The sequence below is a fragment of the Botryllus schlosseri genome, chromosome 12 (assembly GCF_051294905.1).
Source record: "Botryllus schlosseri isolate E-star chromosome 12, Bs_hap1, whole genome shotgun sequence".
In the NCBI taxonomy this organism is placed as follows: Eukaryota; Metazoa; Chordata; class Ascidiacea; order Stolidobranchia; family Styelidae; genus Botryllus; species Botryllus schlosseri.
Window position 1 is genome coordinate 19453021 of NC_137247.1, and position 12879 is coordinate 19465899.

The following is a 12879-nucleotide window of genomic DNA, read 5'->3' on the forward strand; positions in this document are numbered from 1 at the left end:
CTGTATATCAGGTTATCAAATTTCAAATCTTTGTCCGGTGTGCATACAATACATACGTATACTACATAGATAGGCCTACTGCTCGCCAAGCAGCAACGGTCAAACTGCGTTTAAGTAAGCGTAACCAAACAGCAATACATAAGTTACTATTTGAAACTAGGCAGAGTGGTGATTATTATCTTGCGACAAAGATTTGAAATTTTGTACTCGTCAAATAAAACATTACGATGGTTAAAATCAACAGCTGCTGATATATATCATAATCGAGACGTTCTTTGCCGTTTCTCGTAACGGCAGCTTGCAGTATCTGTATTAAGTGGAAGGTAGAATTTTATGTTCACTTTATTTTATTCTCATATGACTCTATTTGAAACGGGCGCCAATCGCTATTTCATAATTCTTCACTCGACATTTATACCTGTCGCCATAGCCATACACCATGTTAGCGTGAGTTGTAGGTACAATCAGGACCAAAACAGCAATTCATCCTCACCTCCAAACGTTGGTATTGGTAGGGTTGTAACCAAGTCACAATGTCAATCTCACTTTTATAGTTTTGACCCGAGTCAAGTCAAGTCATTTTCAATTCATCCGCGAGTCAAGTCCGAGTCCAAGTCAGCTAGCATAGGGTCGAGGCCGAGTCATAGTGTTTGACTCGAGTAAGAGTCCAAGTCGTTATGTTCACAGATCAGTTTTCAGGTCAACTCTGCTCGAGTGATATAGAATGGCTGGTATTCATCAGTTTTCACAGTTTACAGCCCTATTCCCAAGTATCAGAACTGATAGACGAAATACAAATAATGTGGTGACTTTACTATTCTTCGAGGTTACATGGAATGTCTGTCTTGGCCGTTCTAGTCTCGAGTCATATGACTTGGTTCGAGTCATGCAAAATGAATCGAGTACATGTCGAGTCAATACAAAAATTGACTCGAGACGAGTCAATTTACGCATTTGAAAATATGACTCGAGTCAAGTCTAGTCACCAAAAATCGCGACTCAAATTGGACTCGAGTCGAGTCATGACTCGAGTCATTACAACCCTGGGTATTGGGGCCCCATAGGGTGGTCAGTTTTCAAGTTGATGACCTAATTTCGTCAATAATCACAATTGCATTATATTGCTATTCATTCAGATTTACCGGTAGAGCTGGGGCACCTAATTCAAAACTATAGCATCTGGTATGTTGTTATAATACTTTATTGTATGTTGTTAATTCGTGACCTCCCGTCTTTTATATAATCAAAAGATACTGTAGTCGCCCAAACGTAGCAGATTTAAAAAAAACTTTCGTGAGACGCACACACAAATTCTTATGTATTCACTCCTCTGTGAGTGCCCCGGATGGCATTTGCATTGTTGGAGCTCATATTGGAAGGACCGGACTATTCGTCACGCCCACAGAGCGCGGCTACTGACACCGAAATGCCTATTTCTATAAATTATGCATGCTTTTTTTCTTGAGGGGGAGAGGTATGCATTTCAAAATCAAGCTATTTAGAGACACTAAATCCCGAAGCTCGTAGAAAATTTTCAAGTTAATAAACTATCTTGAAAATACTCTATAATAATTTACATTGATTTACGAAATACTTTTGAGTCCCCTTAGAGCTCGCCTCCGGTCCTATTGGGGAGTTTGAGGGTGTTGCAGTTACGGACCTGGCAAGAATGCAAATCGCTGAGTGCGACGAATAGTCCTGCATAGAGTTGGACAAAGGGTACATTATGACGTAGCAAGCAAATGACGTATGATATATAAAGAAAGTTGTTATCTCATTAGACCAGGGGTTCTCAACCTGGGGGGCGCGGGAGGCTCTCAGGGGGGGGCGCGAGAAATTGACGAAGTCAGTATAGGGGGGCGCGAGAAATTGACAAAGTCAGTATAAATTGTACGTGTCTAAATATGTGTTTCACATCCATTATGAGAAGACGATTAATAAAGATGAAATATATTCCATATTCAAGAAAGCTTGCAAAATACAAACTCTAGCAACTGCGCTCAACGGAGTATAGTCTGATTTCAACTTCATTTGAGCAAATTTTTGAAATTCTTTGGAGATATAGAGAGCAATTCCCACGTGTAAGTCATTCATTGCTTCATAGCTTTGACAGTAGCCTAAAGTTTGTCGCGCTGGGCAGCTCTTGTTAGTAGCTTGCGAACTGCACTGCCTAAGACAGACTTGGATGCAACATAGGTTGCCCGGTTTCGCCCTCAATTAGGCTATAAATCAACACAATTTAATTAATTTCCAAAACTGATCAAATTTAGCCTGGCGGGACAGAACGAAGCCTTGCTCTCTGTACTCACTACCAGCATCAGGATTAGTCTCAGGGTGACCTACCTGGAAAATAATTAATGGATGTCTTGTTTGAAAATAACAAAAAAAAAACATTGAACAAGACATCCATTATTTAATTTCCAGGTAGGTCACCCAGAGACTAATCCTGATGCTGGTAGTGAGTACAAGCAACAAAAAACATTGAACAAGTTTGAAGAAATTTGTCAGCAATGTAATAAAAGACTCAACAACTGGAATGCAGATTCAAAATTGGCGCAAGATATACCTTATGTATACTATTAGATCAGGGATGGGCAGCCTGCGGCCGTAGAAGGGAATTTGAGCGGCCGTCGACGCCTAATTCAATTAGTATGTGTTGGCGGCCGTAGACATGCAAATTGCAATTACGAATTCACTCCCGCATTTTCGAGAGATTTTAATTAATCTTGAAATTTTCTTCGCCCTCCGCGCAATTCAACAAGACTTCATTTTTCGATTCTAATGCAACAGCGCCCTTCTTAATATGAGCCGGAATGGGAATTGGCAAGAAATAACAATTCGTTCGCGGCCCTGAAAAATTTTCGCGCTCGGCGCGACAATATGCACCTCCCGGCAACTATTCATATCATGGCCACTCGCGATTTCGGTGCGTACAATAGGCCATTGTGAAAAGTAGAATAGTCCGGAGTTCACCGGGAATGGATATGGACAGTTTACCATAGGAATTTTGCGTCCAGATCGTTCATTGCGGCTATGCCCTGGAATGCGGCCTTACGCTACATAAGCAATCGATATGCGGCCGTGATTATCAAAAACGTTGCCCACCTCTGTATTAGATGATGTGCTCTTTTTGACATGACGATAAATGCAAGGGGGGTCAGGGGGGTGCGATTTTTTTGACCATCTCCAAGGGGGGCGCGTGTCAAAAAAGGTTGAGAACTACTGCATTAGACCTTTTCATCGCAAGCCTTATATTGTCTTCCAATATGTCTTCTGATATTAGTTCTAAGAAGCAAAACAAATGTAATGGTGAGTAATCGTGATTACTTTTGAAATGTAATCGTAATCGTAATCGACTACTTCCTGATTTTGCTGTAATCGTAATCGTAATCGTAATCGCGAGATTCACAAGTAATCGTAATCGCAATCGATTACATTCATGAAGTAATCACCCCATGTTTGCAGTACACTATGCGATATTTAGCACTGAAGCAGGTGCGCGAGAAAGTAGCTTGCTAACCAATTTGTTGTTGCTATGCGTATCTAGTCACGTGATCGAAGTCCTGCAAAAGGCCTATTAATGACAAATGCGGGCTGTTGTTTGATTAGGTTTGTTTGGCGATTACAACGCAACTGGTTTTGTTCGCTATATCCAAATATATATTTTAATATCTAGGGATGTGCATTAGAAAATGCGAGTAAGTTTGTGAAAAAAAACGAGTGAGACAGTGGATTGGTGACGCGTCCGGTTTCTCGATCGGTAGGTCGTGGGTTCGATCTTTGGCCGGGTCAGACCATACACTCGAAAATTGGTATCCGCAGCTATCCCGCTATTCGCACAGCATCCACGGATAGCATGGAGGAGAAAAACAGGGGTGCAGACCAGGGCTTCGGAGCCAGAGCCCCGGAGTCGGGCATTTTTGCCGGAGCCGGAGCTCTACGTAAAATTCAGCCGGAGCTGGAGCTGGAGCCAGTTATTTGAGCGGTAGCTCCGGCTCCGACGAATTTCAGAAGATGCCTTATATATGCCACAACCATATCTGCTGAGCTCACGTAATTCAACAGCAGGCTTTCGCGAAATTAAGACTCTTTTCCTCTTTGGCGCTATACCTTTTCCGACTAACCATGTTCCTGGGGATTTAACAGCAGAGCAGTCGTATGTTCAATGTTCAATTTTCATGCATTAGTGCCGAACCCCGGTATGCGAAATATGCCTGTGAATATTGTGGGTATTCGGCATACCCGCAATTTCATCATCAGCACAACCTTGTTGACCAATTGTATATGGTGCGAAAATAATGATCACTGTGTATTACGCGAAATGGGAGAGACGATGCAAACGTGATTTCGTTGCACATGTCGATGTCGATATGACGAGCACCAGCCGAGAAATTCCATCTCATCGTTGCTATGAATCAGATGAGCAAATGCTCGTTCTTTCGTGATAGTTCATTAATCGGGCTGCGAAGTAGAATGCTGTTCTAAGCTGTTTGAAGGAATCTTATAGTGCAACTTTTTGCAACTTTTGTCCATTTTTATCATGCAACTTTTGCAACATTTTGCGACTTTTTCGATTTTTCATGAAAGTATTTTCGATCTTGTTGAAATACATTGCCAAATTCGACTGAATCACCGTAAAACAGCACCGAAGTAACGATTTTACGGGTATTTCCGGAGCTGAGCCGGAAAATTGCTCCCCCCCCCTTCTTTTTTTTTCAGTCAACCGAGCAAAATGCGGTCAAAATGCAACTTTTGCAACTTTCTTCAAAAAGAAATAAATAAATGCAACTTTCCACGGATTTAACTGCAACAAAAACTTGCCCTACTGATTATATTTTTGGTTGGCCTTGCAAGTTCACAATATGAGCAATTCAATTTCGATAATATAATGGGAAATTAGCTCGCGGGCTACTCAAAACCTTCTCGCGGGCCACATATGGCCCGCAGGCCGCGGGCTGCCCACCCCTGATATAGACAGACACATTCGACACTTTTCAGAGCCGGAGCTGGAGCCGGAGCAGTGGTAATAATGCGGCTCCGGAGCTGGGGCCGGAGCTAATGTATGATAGAATAAAGCTCCGGAGCTACGGCTGCTTCAAAGCCCTGGTGCAGACTAGGTGATCTTACACGGTCGCCTCGCATCTCCGTCGTCAACGCGTCTCGATTGTGCACGTGCAGGCAAAAAAGAATATCATATCTCTCTCTACAATACAACCTCCTTTTCTAGTGCATATTCTCTGTTCATGTTTCTTTTCTAAGCATCTTTCCTCGTATCACAAGCCGAAAAGTTAGGGAACCACTGGTCTTGTTACTCTTCACCTCCTGCTTATTTCGAAATTTACTAGGAGTGTCGAATGTCAATATAGTTGGTTTACTCGGCTCTGCAAGTTGTTGTTTGTTCTTTGTGGTATTAGGCTAATGGTACTGGTGTTTTGTCGATTGCAATGGTCATGTACACCACGCCGACTTTATTTATTTTTGATTCCATATTTGGTAACTTGGAGCACGACCCACTTCTTGGCTTTATAGGACACCGCTTGCACGGATGAGATAGCAAGGAGGAGCCTAGATAAGCCCTCAAAACTTAGGTAGGAATACCGGACCTCGACCGAACTCGAACCCACTACCCATTGGCGTCGTAGCTGTGGATCATTCGATACCATTGCATTATCTAGGCTAATACATTCCAGTTTTCAAAATACCTGCGCGATTCCTGTCATGTTGGACTATAAAATCATCGTCTTGCAACGTAAGCGCTGCATCTTTAGTAGGCTATACTTACGAAATTGACTTGACGAATTGCTTGGTTGAATTTCCGAACGGCTTTTTTTTCGAATTTATTAGGGCTACTCCCACCGAGATTGGCATAGAAATAGACAGTCTTGAGTAGACACATGACATATTGAATAACACAAAAATGAATTATTCATAATTATTATACAGTATAGTCATCGACAATGCGTTGTCAGTTGTCAGTTGTCACGTATAGGCCTATCTCTGAACTTCATTTTGAGCTAAACTGGTGGGGGATCCACTTAATCGATGCGTATAATTGTGTATACTTGACTATAACTGCACTACCTTCACAACTCGAGTAAATAAAATCGCACCGAACAACCTTTAGCATGCATGAGATAGCAGCCGAGGCAAAGGCAATCACGCTATTATTAACAATCAGGGATATCTAGATATCCCTGCTCAAAATGGTGCTGACGATTGATACACGGAGACGTCTATTTGAAGCAGCTTACGATACAGTAAGAATGTGTGACATGTTATAACGAGAGTGAAAAAGGCAGATAAAAGCATCAAGTATTGCTACTCAACTATAAGCTGCGACAAAAATACATGTCATATTCATAAAAGCTTACTAACAGAACTATATAGTAGGCGAACCTAATCATTATTCTAGTCATGATAACGTCACCAGTGTTGCAGCCATGTTTTTACTTCATTAATCGCTATTACTATGTTATACACCGATGTTGATTCATCATATGCTAAAACGTAGAATTTTGCATACGATTGGTTTGGCATCATGACGGAACTTCTACATTTTATGATCATGCAGTAGTTAATATATTGCCCTATTTTCAGAGTCGTTTACGGGTTAACGACTCTATTCCAGAACGACATGTCGCATGAGAACACTGCTCTCAGCAGTTTTACGATTGCAGGATCTTCCAGACAAGTGGAAATCATGGATCATGGAAATGATGAAGAAAACCCTCCGGATTCAAATAAATAGCAAGTATAGAAAGTGAACTTGAATACTTTTTGAAATGACAACATGAATATGAAAATAATATCTAAAATACCTCCACCTTCTCGTGTGTAAAGAGAAAATGAGTGAATGTCACTCAGTAGCGATAAATAACATCACAGGTGTATACCTACATCAAGAAAATGATATCGGTGGAAAGTACAGCAAAATCACGCAAGGCATTGTCTGCTGTTTGTTCTCACAGTGTGTCAAGATGGTAACTTTCGTTAGAAATATTGTAAATCATGCGCTGAAGAGAGGAGATTAGAGTCAACAATTGTATTTGAGCTGAGTATCCGCATGAAGAAAATGATCGATGTGACTTTGAGTATTCATTCTATCGCGATCGTGTGCAGTGCGACAAAGTCCACATGAAACATTTCATCATGTAGCCACAATTCCGACGTGTTATAGAAACTTCTGAATACTACAGTGGAAGGGTGTCTTCTTTTTATGCGCTTTCCGTTCGTGTCTTTTTCTGAATTGCACTGAATCTCCTTCTTAACTGTTCGGATGTGAGAAGTCGATCCGTTAACGAGTCCGTTATCCGCTATGTCTTGGCCGGTTATTTCATACCGACATCATACAACCGGCTTAACAAACTGATAGACGAGCCTCTGCGAAATCTCTGTTTTCTTAATAATTCCCTTTTTATAATACTGACGAATTGATCTGCTTAATTTGTCGTAATTCATAGCGGGCCTGTTCTTTCGTATTCCCCACAGTCGGGCCACTTCAACTGAATCTTCGATCTTGAAAACTCCTGGCAAAAATAGTAATGGCGTCTATCTCTTCATTTCGCACCATTAAACAGAGTAGTCTCACCTTTGTCTTTGTCGACCCAACGGATGTACTGGCCGTAGAGATGAGACTGAAGAAGTAGTTCTTTTAAGAATTGCCAGAGGTGAATGCCAGCTGTATGATTTGGTGTCATAACGGCAATCGCGTCCTCTGCTTTTCTTAACTCTTGAAGAGTTTTACGACTTGCCTCTGAGTCTGTTACAAGGCGTCAGAAACTGGTTAATGCAAAAACGCAAATACTCATTGGAAGGTTTGATTTGTTATGTCAATGAGTGCTACGTATGATACGCTCGGCATATTCAATTGCCTACTCATACCGACATACGGACTTCAAGCACAAAGTTCAATTTGTATTCACGAAGTAGTTAGTGGTATTATATATTGGACGCAAATAGTAACACAACATAATATTCGACTACGAGTATGGGAATTCGGGCGAGCACACATTTTGTTATGAAATTTTGTCAATATCTAGGTGATATTTTGTAGTACTCGAATGTATAGCCAATAGTCAATTTCTTGTTGACTGATTATTAGGGTAAGTTTTTGCAACTTTTTGTTACAGCTTCCTAAATACTCAGAATCTGTGTACTATAATGTTTTAACCTGTTTGGAGGGATTTTATAGTGAAACTTTTTGCAACTTTCCACTATTTTTCATGACAATTTTTACTGCAACTTTTATCAAAAATTGCGTTTAAATGTTAAGGAGTCATTCAAAAACATGCTATAAACTATATCTACTATGGTTCTATTCTCTTTGATTTGCAAAGCAAAGAGATCTATGATGGGTTAGCTGCATCTCACTTATCTATGAGTATGACACAATGGCTTGCAAGCAAGAAGTTCAATTACCCTTGCCAAGCACGACTGTGCCTGAATAATATGAAAATAGGCTTTATTAATTCTGTCGGTCTAATTCGAAATAGTTTCCAATTTTACGAGCGCCCAGGCGAGACGACCGAAAATTACATTTTCAATAAGTCACCTTTTTCAGGTTATTGCTTTTGTTAAAGTCACCGAGAGTGTGTTTTACTGTAATGCCTTGGGTCAAGTTTGCAGACGTATCAGGGGGTTTGAGGTGTGTTATTTGACTTGTCTCGGAGGAGGGGGTTATAGCTACGCTGTTCGGCTCTTTGGGGGAAATTATTCCCGCATTGCGTAATTTTCTTGCTATGTACCGAAAAAAATGTAATTTTGGGCGGTTTCGCCAGACCGTACGTTAGATGGCATTAAAGTAACGAATTTGACAGCTCTGCAGGAACTAGGTGATATGACGGAACCTTTTGAGAGTCTCATACCCTAATAATTCAACAAAAATTATAAATGCAACTTTCTCGCGATTTTAGTGCAACAAAAACTTGCCCTACTGATCATATAATTTTACCAACGTGCTGGCGTTAAGGGCTACACGCCTACTATTAGTATCACTCGAAATATTTCTCTCAGTTTCAGAAAACAAAATGGTCGCATGTTAGTTAATGCGTAGTCTAGTAAGTTATTGAACCAGTTTCGCGGAGTGGTAGGTAATCACTACTACAATGTCAATTCTTGGATTTAGCGAGACTAGTGGAAACTAATAAAGTGGGGATATATGCAGTTTTAACACAATACAGGCCTTTAGAAGGTGGGCATGCTACTTACTCAATCATTTGGCATTATTGATATTGATGCAGTGATATCACACGATCAGTACTATGGTGCACAATTATTGGTAAAACTGTACTGGTTGCAACGAGACATCTTCGTGATAAGCGATTACTCTTCTTTTACCTAATTTGGGTTTCTCTTGAAAGCAAGCCGGGGAATCTTCCGCGGCCGTCTTTTCAAATTTATGAATCGCCATCGTTGACGCACGGTCTTGCTCCTCAGAGTATTGTCTGCTATTCGAATCCACGACTGAAAGCAAAATATATTCTAGCAATATCAACTTAGGTGACAATGAGTTTTAAAGCCCTTTTCAGCTCACATCACGGTGCCAACTGTCGCAGCGGTGCGTGCATATTTCGGCCACTAGCGTATTACTCGTAAATAGTTTATACAGCGGTTATTATGGGCGTGAATTCCGTACGGATTTACCAGCATTGTATAACAAGACGCAAACTCAGTCAATCTACTGTTCGCAATGCGGTTAACGTCAGAGCTTGAGCTGGCGGTAATGTGACGCATTGATACTGACAACAGAGGTCCCTTTTACATGTCCTCACAATTTCATGACATACACTTTGTGACGTATTCTGTGCGTACCGCGTGAAGTCACGTCAGATCGACCCCACCTTATAAAAATAAAGTGCTCAATCTATTTAGCATGCTAGTGACGACTATGGCCAAGCGCTGATCAGGAAATCCATAAGAATGAAGAAATATTTTGACGAATCAGGGTCAGGGTCTTCGAGATGGGCGAAAGCTTATAATATAGGTAGCCATAACTTTGCGCTAAGCACTAATGTAAATGAGGAAAGTATAGTAATAATCACAGAAGGCGGGAGCGATCGAGTATTATATCCTTCATTCACATCAAAACTAGTAAATACACACATAATCCGGAGAGAAACCCACCCCTAAGGAAAATGGCGAGATCGAAGTCAACTTTCAAACTTTCAGGAAAAGAGGGAAATTGCCACTCATATCCAATAAATGAAGCAGTTAAATCGGGGTAGGGTAGCTTATCTCATCGGAGGGTTTGCGTGCCACGCCTGTAGAAGAGTTATCATTCGGACTCCGAATTCAATAAATCTATGGAGGCTACTTCATTAAGGCTTAATGATATGGACTTATACATTGAATATACGGAATTAGCCCGTATCACGCAAAAATATTTCATCGACACAGCCGTACTTATATAGACAAACTCGCACGCATGCATGCATGTATATATGCATGTGATATTGCATATGTATTACTATTAGCTATATACTATATAAAGCGGCTTGACGATATTGCAAATTCAACAACATAATCTAATACCTTTGGGTCAGTGAGAATTTCACAAGAGATAGTAACAATCACGTAGCCTATGTGCAGTGCAAAGTTACCATAACAAACGGAGTGCATATATGTAGAGCCCTGAGAAAACGAATATTTCACCCTTTACCTGTACGCCAGATTTCAAGGTGAGCATGAAGAAAGTCCCCACACTCAGGTGCCATAGCTCTCAATTCGATCTCTTTGAGTTCGCATAAACGACGCCCTGATACCCCGAGTCGAGTGCCATTTGATGAAGGAAGTTTATATTGGCCGATGGTCCAGTTTACCCATTTCTGTACTTGTTCATCGGTCCACAACTTAGGATCTACAAAGACAACATTTTCGTGATCGGAATAGGGAGGATTAATGAGGTAAAGTGGTGGACATGTCGCTATTAAAAGTCGCTCCCGAATGAATACAATAACGCTAAAATTACAAAATAACAATTCTGTCGTGGGAAAATACTCGAAGTCTTGGTTTCACCCGAACAAAAAACAATACCCATCACACACACAATGATAACGTTTGTTAAGATATAAGATGTAATATTCAACTACTGTTTCACACCTTCAATAAATCGGGCAAATTCAATGCATGTACCTGAGGGTATTTGCAGTTGGACGCAAGCAACTTCTACATTTTTTATCACCTCATTCAGGATCTCTTCCATGTAAGAACCGACCGCATTGTCATGTTCCGAATATGAGTCATCGATATTTCTAAACGCTTTGCGAAAGTTCACGTCCTTCCGAATACTTTCTGACTCATGTGGTGCGTCATCTGCTGTCTCGCCGATGACATCACAGTTGACATAACACCCAGCAATGTCACTACATGACGCACTTGAAGACATGCTACACGGCGACGTTGAATAAGAAGAATCGTATCGGTCTTGTGGGTTCGGGTGCAAAAAGTGGTTTCGGTTATTTTCGATAACAGGGAAACACTGCGGAGAACTCCTAACGTAAGAGGGGCTTGGGTATACGAAGTGTTGATCAACAGGGTATTTCATGGGTGTGCCGAACGCGCTGTCTGCTGAATGTTCGAATCCCTTGCTTGCCTGGGTTGGAAACGTTTGCCGGTCCTGCGTGTCATTATGACTTGTTGGTGGCTGTGAGTCATCAGGCAAGGCAAAGTCTGAGACTTTTTCAATTGCCCTCTCGCTTCTTATGCTGTTCTCAAAAGAGCGCATGTGGATTTGGTAATTATTTGATAAACCTTCGTATTTCAAATTGAAACTATCATTTCCTTCACAATTGGTAACGATTCGCTCCTCGAAGCATTGCTTCGGTTTCAAATCGGTATACATGAATGGTTTGTTTCCTTCGTCGTACTCTTGTTGAACATATTCTTGGTTCGAGGCTAAATCGTAAGATCTTTTTCTTGGCCCGGGAGAAACAGTGGATTTTTTTGGAGTTTTTATGAAAAAATTAATGTCGGGCAAAGCCTTATGATCGGAAAGTAGCACGTCGCCTCTCTTGCTGTCTATGTTATATAATTCGGTATTGCTGATTGGATAATTTGTCGATGAGAGTGATAAATGGGTTGGTCGCTCGAGTTTTACGTGAAAGCTGCCATCGTCCATTGGCTCCTCGTCATCTGAGAATGTATCCATGGCGGCTGGGCTTAGGGAATCCGGCAGTGAGTTCATTGTATGCGAGAATTCGCTACCAGACCGTTCATCCACACTTATGTCGTAGGCATCATTCAGCATGGCCACAAAAGTTGGTAATTCTGCGGAAGACCGACATATCATATCGCAGTACACCGCTGGCTCTTTTACCGGCATTGTGTTGGTTTCGGTGCATTTCATTAAACTTCCTCCGCAGCTTTGATTATCTGATAAAATCATTTCGATACTATAATCTCTGTAAACGAGAAGTGATACTAATTCGTTTAACTATGTTCCAGAGTGCTCTTGCTTCTAAATATAAATGGGATTAATCTCGCAACGGCGAATATCGAAAATCCCTTCAAACAATTTAGCTCATTGGCATGGAACAGAAATGTGTTGTCCTATGGCAATGACCTTTTTTGAAATCTCACTATATACATTTCTGTAGATTTTCCCAATGCTGTTTAGCTATATTAGCTCCACAATATGGATGTAAATTCTATTGCGCTTTTCAAATGGCGTTGCTGTTTTTAGGCCTGTAGCAGAGCGTCGAAGTGACTATACCTTTACACTTTGATACTAAACGAAGTATTGTATTTTGTGACCACACATATCCTCATAACGCTGCGCTAACCTTGAGATAAGTCTTCCTTTTGAAGATAACGGAAAGGTTTTGTCACACTTTTATAGCTATAATCTGCAATATCTTTAGTGCTGGTTGATCGTCGAGCTTC

General features: G+C 41.0%; 1 protein-coding gene across 1 annotated transcript; it reads right to left on the reverse strand.

Annotated features, from left to right (window-relative positions):
• Positions 1 to 6220: 6220 nt before the first annotated feature.
• Positions 6221 to 12481, reverse strand: LOC145452307 (uncharacterized). The gene is made up of 5 exons (XM_080330516.1): positions 11131 to 12481; positions 10658 to 10855; positions 9337 to 9462; positions 7589 to 7759; positions 6221 to 7526 (listed from the first exon to the last, which is right to left on the reverse strand). Exons 1-5 carry the CDS (start codon positions 12380 to 12382, stop codon positions 7345 to 7347), a joined length of 1929 nt encoding a protein of 642 aa, XP_080186642.1. The 5' UTR covers positions 12383 to 12481; the 3' UTR covers positions 6221 to 7344.
• Positions 12482 to 12879: the final 398 nt, after the last annotated feature.